Source organism: Bidens hawaiensis, unplaced genomic scaffold (genome assembly GCF_021521415.1).
Source record: "Bidens hawaiensis isolate Kalapana, Puna unplaced genomic scaffold, B.hawaiensis_p1.1 tig00015640_1, whole genome shotgun sequence".
Taxonomy (NCBI): Eukaryota; Viridiplantae; Streptophyta; class Magnoliopsida; order Asterales; family Asteraceae; genus Bidens; species Bidens hawaiensis.
The window spans coordinates 1-12,354 of NW_027492399.1; the positions used below are offsets into that span (position 1 = coordinate 1).

Below are 12,354 nucleotides of genomic sequence, written 5' to 3' on the forward strand. Positions count from 1 at the left end.
TAATTACGTAGGAGGACTTGAGTTATAGTAAATGAACTTTTAAAAAGAGAAGTATGAAAATAATAAAGTTGAAAATATTGATTCTTTCTAGTTTCAACCACTATTTATGACTTTGACATGTTTATAGATGCATGCCAAACAATCTTTTTCTCGATAATAAGAGTTTTGATTAAGTTAATTAAAGTGGTATATGTAACAATTTAAGGTACAAAATTACGTATAAACTTACAACTTTACATTATTATTATTATTATTATTATTATCATTATTATTTTCATATAATTTAGATAATATTTATATGAGTCAACATTGAATTAGATGATGTGAATTCGGAAAATGGACGGTGAACCCTTAAATTTGTGGGATTAGTATGGTTTCTTTAAATCACGAGGATATGACATAGAGATGAAATATCATATAGAGTTATGTTTTAATGTGATTTTTTAAAAAAAATTTTAAGAATGAAAATGGAAATAGAGAATGAGTTGTAAATGCTCTAAGAGACCGAACACATTGCAATATAACAATCAATCCTTGCAGAATCTATAAACATATTAAAAAAAGTGACCGAATTACAAAATTGGTCCAAGGATTATTAGTGTGATTAACTCTAAATTATAAGTTGCAGCTTTAAATAAATTAGGTTTAAAATGTTCTTTCGTAGAGCCGTAAATGAACCAAACTTTACGTGTGAAATTCGTTTAATAAACAAAGAAACATGAGCAAGAAATTTTGTTCGGTTAGTTAAATGAACGAACAAGAACAAAAATCATATTCGTTTAACCATGTTCATAAGTGTTTGGTAATGTATTCGTTTACCTGCATCTATGTTCGTTAATATGCGTCTTTTTGTAAAGGTTAATAAAAAATTCTATAATTAACAAGGCCTTGTTTGGTTCATTACCGTCATTTTAAATGAAAAAATTAAGAAGTACTAAAATACGAACAAAATCCGGCAGACGCCGGCCTGCGGACGGCGAAGTGTCAATGTGAACAATCGATGAGACGGAGATCGCGAAACTTATTGTTGAGGCAAAACGTCCAATAACGCCAGCCTTTGTTTGTTTTGGCTAATGGAATGGAAACACGCTCATGTAGTTTGACCACAAATATAATAATAATAATTATAATAATATAGATATACGTTTCTTCTAGGTGTCGCAAATAAATTTGTAGATGTGTGTTTCAATGCCGTGTGTTTCAATGCCGTGTGTTGACCCCTTCTTCTAGTTCACATCTGGATAGCTACAAATTACTTCATTCAATTCTTTCTAGAAAGCTTGTATTTTGGCTATTTCACTCTTCAAATTTGAACAGCTTCGATGCCCCACTTTAACCAGACTATATGTTTTAATAGGGTCTACACTGGCTTCAGAGTTTGGCTTGAGCATTCTCCCGGGAAACCATACCGCCAACTGCCACTTGACAATCGTTGTGCTACCACAAAAGCATAACTCTCTGGTGTAACACACGGTGAGATGAAAACCCGAGTAGGCTCAGGGTTTGAACAAACAACCTTTGCACAAGGCCTAATATCCGCTCAAAAGTGACATAAGTGAGATTCGAACTTGAGTCTCCACTGAAGAACCCTCTTACATGGCTGGCCATAAGGTGCGGCGGGGTGGTCGACGACCACAGGCCCGACACTCCGCTAGGCCCAATTTTTTTTTAAAATTATATGTATTTTTATTAAAACAATATGTATATTTAGTGTTTAAACTCAATTACATAACTACTAGTTTGGTCGGGCATTACTTCCAACCAAAAGGTTATGGGCTCTACTATCATTTGATACATGTTTAATCCTATTTTTATACAAAAATCTTTTACACAACCTAAATTATAACCAACTAAACCCATATCAAACTTAAAGTGTTTAAACCCAACAAAATACCCCTTTCACTTAAGACCCAAAAAAATTTTCGTCTTCGACCCTAAATTTTTTTTTGTTTTCTTGGAGCCGGCCCTGGTTAAAAACAGTAATTACTATGCTAGGTATTTATATGTTTTGTTTGCTAATTTTATTTGTATATGATCTCGCCCCATATTATTTATTATTTATAGTGCTGACTTATTATTATTATACGTAATTAATTCATCAAAGATCCATCCCTGAAGCTTCCACCGATCCTTATACATACATACCATTCATGCAGCCAATTCACATTTGATCTCTGATCCAATATTCACTATAAATAACGTATTAACCTTTCAGATTTGAGATTTTGTTACAAATTGTTTGTGAACGAAGAAGAATAAAATATATACATATATATATATCGATGGGAGGCAAGAGTTCAAGAGAAGAAGGCTCGAGATACAGACATTCGTCGTCGTTTCAATCCACGTCCGGTAATCAGCATCCGAGTTTTCAACCGTCGTATTCGTTTCCAGCACCACAAGATCAGAATTACTATATAGGCCAAGACCATGCGTATACGGTTAATAATAATGCATATGGATCACAGCCTAATTATAGACCACAGAAGAAGTTGGATAAAAGATATTCAAACAATGCAGATAGTTACACTTCTTTAGAACAGGTAATTAGTTTGTTTACATCACCTATAACTAGGGGTGGCAAATGGGTTGGGTCGAAACGAATTAAAAACAGGGTTGTTATGGTTCAGGTCGGAACAGGTTAGGGTTGGAACGGGTCCAGGTCAAAACGGGACCAAGTCGGAATGGGTCAAAACGGGTTTCGGGTCATTTTTTTTTTTGTAGAATGAGGACAACAGAGGAAACATTTTTGTTTTTTTTATATTTTTTTTGTTTTCGATTTATATTTTGAGTTATGATTTTTTTTATTTTTATTTTTTGAATTTTCTTAGGGGTTTTTATTAAGCGTTGTTAATTTATTAATAGATTCTTGCATGCAAATGAACCCAACTGCTTCGTAAATCGTTCTTTTGGAAGTTCGTTTGTTTAATAATTAAAAAAACAAACATGAACACAGTTTTTTACTTTTTTATTCATTTAGTTAAACATTTAGTTAAACGAAGGAAGATGAATATATACATGTGCTTAATTTTGTTAATTTACGTTGTAAGTTGTGTTGTCTGTTGGTTGTATTTTCTTTTTTTTTTTGGTAATTTGGGCTTCTTGTGGCTTGCAAGGGTACTTTCGTTTTCTATATAATTTTGGCCTTTCAAAAGAAAAAAAAAGAACACATGTATTTTCTATATAATTTTGGCCTTTCAAAACGGGTTTCAGGTTGTTTTTTTTGTTGAACGAGGACAACGGGGGAAACATTTTTGTTTTTTTACATTTTTTGTTTTCGATTTATATTTTGAGTTATGATTTATTTTTATTTTTTTGATTTTTTTAGGGGTTTTTATTAAGCTATAACCATGTTAATTTATCAATACATTCTTGCATACAAACGAACCCAACTGCTTTGTGAAGCGTTCAGTTGGAAGTTCATTTGTTTAATAATTAAAAGAACGAACATTAACACAGTTTTTTATTCATTTAATTAAACATTTAGTTAAACGAAGGAACTTGAATACACGCATGTGTTTAATTTTGTTAATTTACATTGTAAGTTATGTTGTCTGTCGGTTGTATTTTCTCTTTTTTGTACTTTGGGATTCTTGCGGCTTGCAAGGGTCCTTTTATGTTTTAAATTTTGGCCTTTCAAAGAAAAAAAGAAGAAAGAACACGTGTACTGTACCATGTGTTCGTTCATTCATATGTTCGTGAATGTTTGTTAATTCACGTTCTTTTATGTTTGTTAGTTTACGTTGGTTTATATATTCATTCAAATCTTTTTGGCCAATTACAATTTAGTTTTTTTTTTGTTCGTGAATGTTTGTTAACTTACATTCTTTTATGTTAGTTAGTTTACGTTCGCTTATATATTTTCATTCAAATCTTTTAGGCCAATTACAATTTAGTTTTTTTTAACAAAATTCATATATCACTCATTCCTCATTACAATTTGGTCTAGTTTTATTAACGTTTTAGGTCCAACAGATTGAACGTGCTAAGTTATGTTCGTTTGTTTAAGTTCACGAACTGTTTATTTATACTATTAACAAGCAAACATAAACGAACAAGAAAACTCTGCTGGTTTAATTCTTTGTGCTCCATCGTTTGTTCATTTGCGTTCGTGAATTGTTCGTTTATACCATCAACAAATGAACAAGAAAACTCGGTTGGTTTAATTATTTGTGCTTCATTGCTTGTTCATTTATGTTATCAAACTATTCATTTATCCTATTAACAAGAAAAACATGTTTGTTTAGTTGCTCGTATCCATTCTTTGTTCAGTTAAAGTTAAATGAACGAACATTGTTTACATCTTCCTCATAAACCAATGTGAAACATTCTCAAAATTCATTACCTGCAGGTCACCGAGGCTCTCGCACGCGCAGGGCTTGAGTCTTCTAACCTCATTGTTGGCATTGATTTCACTAAGAGCAATGAATGGACAGGTAACTTTGTTATCCCAAATGCTTATTTTCTTGAAATTTAATCATGTTTAACATCGATCACGTAACACATGTCTATCATTGGATCATGTAAACAGGTTCAAGATCCTTCTACAGAAAAAGCTTGCATCATATAGGAGACGGTTTTAATCCCTACGAACAAGCCATATCCATCATTGGGAAAACATTAGCAGCCTTTGATGAAGATAATTTAATTCCATGTTACGGATTTGGAGACGGTATAATTCTTTAAACCATTGTATTCATATTCTTACACATGTATATAAATACAGAAACAAGATCAAATACATTTTATTCTTAACATGAAAACAGTGAGAACCAATTTGTTGTTATTATTAGGTTTATTTTTATAGGTGTTTGCTGTTATTTTTTGTCCGTATTTGCTATTTTTCGATTATGAGACGTTATAAGTATTTGCGGATTTATATTTTGTTGTTATTATTAGATTTTTTCTTTTGCTGTTATATATTTTGTTCTTGATTTTGATTCTTTTGTTGTAATTTTTAGGATTTTTTCTTTGTTATTAGAAATCCATGTTTATGTAGATTGGTGTTGTAGTTGGTATTGTTTCTTACGTCTCATTTTTTTATAAATTGGTATTATTTCCTACGTTCTCATGTTAAGTTTATAATGGACATGAACCTTCCCCTATAAATGCATAACAATGCTACAATAAACACAAATTTAATTTGCAGCATCTACACATGATCAAGATGTATTCAGCTTTTATCCTGAAGATAGATTCTGCAATGGATTTGAAGATGTTTTAAGCAGATACCGAGAAATCGCCCCTCAATTAAAACTTTCAGGTTTTTTTTTTTCCTACTTACCCTTTTAAGTTTTAAGCACTTATGATTTTGTCACTTCCATTTTGAGATTAATTATTTATTTATTAATCTTGCAGGACCGACATCGTTTGGCCCGGTCATTGAACAGGCCATGACGATCGTTGAACAAAGCGGGGGCCAATATCATGTGCTATTAATCATTGCAGATGGGCAGGTTGGTCTTTTGGGTCATTAACATTAATAATCAAATTGATATTTTTATACTAATGTAATTTTTTTATATAGGTAACAAGAAGTGTGGATACTGCACGTGGTCAGTTAAGTCCTCAAGAACAGAAAACAGTAGATGCCATAGTTGAAGCAAGGTGATTATTATCTGCAATGTTGGGTCATGCAGGCTGCAGCATTTATCATGTGTTACTCTTTTATATCAAAATAATAATATTATTTTTTTACAGCAAGCTTCCGCTCTCAATCGTGTTAGTTGGGGTTGGAGACGGGCCATGGGACATGATGAAAGAATTTGACGATAACATTCCCGATCGTGACTTTGATAATTTCCAGGTAAATAATAATATATGTATTAAAATAACACAACCAGAAATTATTACCTGTAAGTTTTAATATGTGACAAATGTGCATAATTCTGACGTTATTTTGTTTTTTGTTATTATTAGTTTGTGAATTTCACAGAAATAATGTCGAAGAATGTAGCGTCGATTCGAAAAGAGACAGAATTTGCGCTATCGGCATTAATGGAAATCCCTCCACAATATAAAGCAACAATTGAACTTAATTTACTAGGGTACGTGAGTAACGTGGCACTCGTTTATTATTTTGGCCGATTCGTGACTTTGTTCTTTACATTATGTCGTTTTTTATATTTTCATTTTGCAGTAGCCGAAGAGGTATTTCGCCAAAAAGAGTCGCGCTTCCTCCTCCAATTCGTGGATCGTCTTATAGCAGCCCGAAACCGTCACATTCTATGAGCTTTCAAAAGGGTGAACAATCTTATTATGGTTATCCCAGTCCTGTTCATTCTGTTTATGGTCAAAGTCAAAGTCAAACTAGTCCAGATCACTCATCAGCAGCAGTTTCAAAATCTACATATGATAACCAGGTATGAGTGCTGATCCTAGATTTAAATTAGAGATAATTAATTTAACTTGTTTATTTATAAATATGTATTTAATTTATTTATATTTTGTTATGCAGCTATGTCCAATTTGCCTTATTAACTTAAAAAACATGGCCTTTGGTTGTGGACATCAGGTATTGTTATTATTATTATTATTATTATTATTATTATTATTTGTTCATATTTTACTTCAAATAAATTTTATTATTTCACGCATTCGGTTGTTAAGTTTTTTTTTTCTTTTTTTTTCCGGTACTTTGCAGACATGTTACGAGTGTGGCGAAACGTTAGAGTTATGCCCGATTTGCAGGAGTTCGATCCAAACTAGAATAAAGCTTTACTAAGCATTGATTTATTCTTTATTATTTATTTTTTTTGGTATGAATATGATTTTTTTACATTCTTTGGTACAAAAAATATGTTTAGATCATGCTTTGGTATTGAAAGTATTAATTAATTTTGAAAAGATTATGTGAATGAAAATGAGTTTTAAATTTTTTGGTATTTTTCTTTTTTTAAGGGTTTTGTTGTTTTTTTAAAAAAAAAATTGTTATGATATTACCAGCTATTTATAGCTTATATTCGGTTATTTGTCAACTTCATGTTTATTATTATATATTTATTGTCTTCCATGTGAGCGTGACCTTAATTAAAGTTTGATTACTTTTTAGCTCACCATATTATATTCACACGTGTCTTTGTGTTATGATGTTAAGTCATGTATTTATCCAATTTATATTAGACTTAGATAATGCTCCACAAAATGATGTCACGTAAGCTTATCACATAGAACTTAAAGATTTATATAACATATTTTAGTAGGATATATATTTGATAATATAATTAGTTAGAAGTTATTATACACGTGTCAATGTCTTAAAAGAAAAATCAAGACTATTTGGTGATAATGAGTGGTACAATATTTGATAATCAAGACTATATTCATGTCATTTAACTTGCTGATTATACATCCATAAGTCATGTGAGATAGTATGACTCGTTGTTAGGGTAGGCTCAATCATTTTTTTAGAGGTCTAAAGCGAAAGATATTTCAAGGCCGTTTTTAAAAGGAAAAAAATTGATTCATATAATCATATTTTCGAAATCCATTTCCATGAGATGTAAAAAAACATTGAAAAATTAAAATTGGAACGATAAGATTTGAACTCTTGACCCTCAAAAACACAAATTGAGTGTTACCACTATGCTAATTTTGTATTTTGGTATCTAACTCTCAAAGTATACCTAATATACATTTACATATTTTAAAAAAGAAAGTCTTATTCAAGTAGGAACCTAAAGCTGTAGCTTGTTTACAATGACCCTTGAACCGACCCTCTTTATTGTAATGACGCACTTTACATCCATGAATCCATGATATTTATACGGATAATACAAATTGATGTTCGTCCAAGTCATGAAGGCATAAAATCGTCTTATGCGAGTATGCGACAAAATCACAAAACACACCAATAATGAAAGTCATGCATGTGTAAAACCTCTTTTTAACATCTATAGAAGCCGCATCAGGATTAAATTCGGTGTACCCGGTGTTGTAAAAATCGCTAGTCAGTAATCAGGGGGTGAGGTGGGGACAAGCGATTAATCGGGATTAATTGGATCAGACTTTAATGTATATTTTTCAGTTTTATATATACACACGCACACATTTTTATATGTAATTTTCAGATTTATGCATACACAAACATATTTTTGCCAGAAATTGGCTAGAATCTCGCTGGACCACTAGTTTTTGCTAGAATTTCGCCGGAAACCGCTGATTTCTGTAAAAACCTCGCCGGAAACCACCGCTTTTAGCTAGATTTGACAGTTGACTGATTAACCCGACTAGCCAAAATTAATCAGTGAAGTGGAGACTAACGATTAATGATTAATCGGGGATTAATCGATGCCTAGTCGAAATTTTTACAACACTGGGTGCCGAAGAAAATAAATTATGTAATGATAATAAATAAATAAATCAATCAAAACTAAATTATTTGACATTATTAACATATACCCCTCACCATATATCTACCACCTTGTTATATCATTTAATGCTTACCAACACTTTCCAGCTTCAACCTTCATATAAACACCACCTAACTAACTGTTAGGAACAAAGCGGCGCGCGGAAGCGAAACAGCACACACATGCACAACGATAAACACACATAAACGAAAATATAAACGACACAAGAATTTAACGTGGTTCGGTCCCCGCGAGGGGACCTACGTCCACGGGCTGCAACTAGGTTTTCTTATTAGCTCAGAACCAAGATTACAATTACATGATGGGATATATATAATAAACAAGATTAGGGTTAAACATAATTAGGAGCCAAAACCGGGCCTCCTAATAAAACCGGCCCAAAGGCCTTCATAACCCAACAATCTCCCACTTGAAGGCCTTGCGATAAATTCCAGCCTGCCATCCAAGTAAATATAACAATCTCATTCATCCAGTAACTCTAGTAATCTTCAGTAATAGAAATCAACCAAGCCTCCAGTTCCAAGAACAAGCTAAAACTTCAACAAAAGAAGTTCTCCAAGCCTCCAGTTCTCTAGGAACAAACTAAGATTTCTACCAATCCACACCAGTTGCAGCGCCCCTTCCCATCAGTTACCTGAAAGGCCCATTGAAGCTCCCGAGAGCTCCAATCCGGTCATCACAGACCCAGCCATGACAAAACCCGCCAATGGCTCATCCTCAATCTTAACCGGCCCTCACTTACTCACACTACCGGCTCCAAAGACTTCCAGAGGATAATCACTCTCCAAAAATCAGCAGACTATACCAGGAGAGATTTTCACATTCGGATTTCCCAGTCTTCCGAACTCAACGTCCCTTTGGAAACAAACCTAGAACACACCGCGTGCTCCCACTGTTACCAAAACCCCGAACATGTTCAGACCTCCGAATACGCTCAAGCTAACATCACTGTGGCTCCAGGCTTCATGTCTGCAAACTGAAACCCCTTAGCTCTACCCGATTCAGCGAGCCAAGACCTTATAACTCGGAAGTTGGTTCACTTCTTCCGACGATACAGAGACCGTATCTTCCAAAAGTCTTTAACTAAAAGATTCAACAAATGCTTCATTGAAGTGAGTAACAAGAAATAAAGCAAACTAGAATCTTGAACCCAAGAGTCTTCACCGCCTTCACTGAGTCTCAATGCATCAACCCCAGATACATTCTCAAAAGCAGAATTCCAAACCTTTCGACATCGACTCTTAAAATGTCTCACCTCTACGCAACCTACCAAGTCGACTATGCCCAGCTCCCACTGTTCCTGTTATCCCAACCCATGCCACACCAACACTCCATGAGATGAACCCCACTCGTACTATCCCGGCAAATAACTTTACCCAACACGAGATTATGAACCTCTCAAATGGTGTACCACTGATCACCACCAAACAAGATATAACTTCACAATTCCAAACGAACAAGAAGTAATAATCACAGTTTCGAACCAGCTAACAGGCAAACAGTTATAACAACAGTAGAACTTTCATGAAATCAAGCGGTACCAAGGGTTCTATGACCGTACACACGATCAGTTAACTCAAACCCTAACCGAAAGATCATCCAAACGAGCAATAGTTAACATGACTTGCCACTAACCTCATTTTTTTTTTTTCACTTATGCCGTCACCAGCACACCCGCTGGTTCCATTTTCTCCAAGTTTATCCATCACCAGTACTCAGACTAATCTCTTGCAAACAAATCTGAACCCGAACCTAAATGGTCTTCACAAAACCCGGTTCCCTGAAGCCGAGCAACCTCCAAAGAAAAACCCTAAAACCCGAAACACCCGACCCGGTGCTTCACCTGCAACGCCCGAGTGAAACCTGCAACTCCAAGAAGTCCAAAACAGGAATTCTAATTGCAAAATCACCCGGAAAACCGTCCCAAACAGCCCTGAAAAACAGCCCCGAACAGCCCTGTTAACCAGAAAAACGAAGATCTCTGACAATACTGTTCACCGCCGGAATCACTGTTCACGGCCGGAAACACTGTTCATGCCGGATACTGTTCACCGCGGCACTGTAGCGGCGGCACTGTAGCAGCCCTTCTCAAACCAGCCTCTTCTACCTTTTTTTTTTTTTTCGATCGATACCCGTGCAAAACCGTGTGTAAACAACGAGCCAAAGCTCTGATGCCACTTGTTAGGAACAAAGCGGCGCGCGGAAGCGAAACAGCACACACATGCACAACGATAAACACACATAAACGAAAATATAAACGACACAAGAATTTAACGTGGTTCGGTCCCCGCGAGGGGACCTACGTCCACGGGCTGCAACTAGGTTTTCTTATTAGCTCAGAACCAAGATTACAATTACATGATGGGATATATATAATAAACAAGATTAGGGTTAAACATAATTAGGAGCCAAAACCGGGCCTCCTAATAAAACCGGCCCAAAGGCCTTCATAACCCAACACTAACAACCCTTTAATCACACACACTCTCTACAATCATGCCACCACCCACCGGATTCTCCTACCACCGGCTTCGCAACGAAGCCGATAACGAATACAACTTCGATGAAGAGATTAAACGCGCCATCGATCACGTAAAATCAAGAATTATCCGGAGGCCCTCAAGATTGCAAAGAGTGAAAATGAGGAGAAAATTAAAGATAAAGATACCGAGTTTAAAGATGTTCTTGAGGCGACGAGCGCGGTTGGTGATGGTGTCAATGGCTAAGGTGGTGAAGAGGCTAAAGGACAGTCAATCGCATTTTGGCGATTTGTTTGCGGGTAATTATTTGTTCATGCAGGTGAATCCGAGTCCTTTGAAGGCTTCTTCATCGCCTTATGCGATTAAGGCTAATGTTAATGTTAATGTTAAGAGGATAGAAAATGAGTTGCATGGGTCTTGTTCTTCTCCTAGGGTTTCTTAATTGGTGATTAATTAACTACTACTCTTTACTTTACTTGTACTTTAATTTTAATTAATGTAATAAGTTTATATATTATTGAATTGTATGCATCAATTGAGTGTTAACTAAAGGTGAAAATTATGATTAGGGGTGACCCGAGCTGCTCGTAAGCTATTTGAGATCGGCTCGTTAAAAAGCTCGATCGAGTCGAGCTTAATCAAGCCCGAGCCTAAAAGTAAGCTTGTTTATTAAAAGAGCCTGAGCCCGAGCCTCACTTTTCGAGCCTAAACGAGCCTATCATTTATTTAATTTTTTGAAATATATATTTAATAATTATTAATTAATATATAAAATGTTATAAAAAATAAATAAAAACAACTAAATAATATATATATTATTTTATACATAAAATTATAACAGAAAAATATATAAAAAATTATTATAATTATATAAAAAATAATTGATAAATAATAAACGAGTCGACCCAAGCCGAGCTCGAGCTTTGAAAATAGATCTCAAAACAAGCCGAGCTTGAGCTCGGGCTCGGCTCGTTTACACCCCTAATTATGGGTTTAATGGTTATGCTCAATCATTACTTAACTATGATACGATGGATGGATGTTACGATGGTTTAGTGATGGTTTAGTGGTATGATGTTTGTCTTTTTAAAAATAATGAAAATTCCTACATGTAAATCTAGGTGAAAATATTTTGGAAAAATTATGAGAATACTCATTTTCAGAAGTGGGTTTCAGTTTTTGCCCACAACTTACAAAAAATTTTCCAAATATCTACTCAAATCAACTCGTCACACCCAGATAATTAGAGCGAGTAGTAAAATACTAATGTGTGGCACCAAAGCTGGTCGATTTTGAATACAATTTGTAAAAGTTTATATTTTAAAAGTTATAAAAGAAAAACTAGTTACGGGTAAAATTAATTATAATAATATAATATTCAAAAATTTTAAAAAGCTACCCAAAATAAAAATACCCGTCTCGATAGCTTTGTTCTTCAAAATACTCTCGCCTCTTACATTTTGATCTACAAAATACTCATCTCGGCAATTTTTTTATCCTAA

General features: G+C 34.4%; 2 protein-coding genes across 2 annotated transcripts; both read left to right on the top strand.

Annotated features, from left to right (window-relative positions):
* Positions 1 to 2,226: 2,226 nt before the first annotated feature.
* LOC143549516 (E3 ubiquitin-protein ligase RGLG2-like) lies at positions 2,227 to 6,755 on the top strand. Its single transcript, XM_077040415.1, has 11 exons — positions 2,227 to 2,543; positions 4,352 to 4,436; positions 4,532 to 4,672; positions 5,150 to 5,263; positions 5,359 to 5,456; positions 5,528 to 5,607; positions 5,701 to 5,806; positions 5,920 to 6,047; positions 6,140 to 6,362; positions 6,458 to 6,514; positions 6,644 to 6,755. Exons 1-11 carry the CDS (start codon positions 2,283 to 2,285, stop codon positions 6,722 to 6,724), a joined length of 1,374 nt encoding a protein of 457 aa, XP_076896530.1. The 5' UTR covers positions 2,227 to 2,282; the 3' UTR covers positions 6,725 to 6,755.
* A 4,113-nt stretch (positions 6,756 to 10,868) lies between these two features.
* LOC143549563 (uncharacterized) lies at positions 10,869 to 11,294 on the top strand. Its single transcript, XM_077040447.1, has one exon. It carries the CDS (start codon positions 10,869 to 10,871, stop codon positions 11,292 to 11,294), a length of 426 nt encoding a protein of 141 aa, XP_076896562.1.
* The last annotated feature ends 1,060 nt before the right edge of the window (positions 11,295 to 12,354 follow it).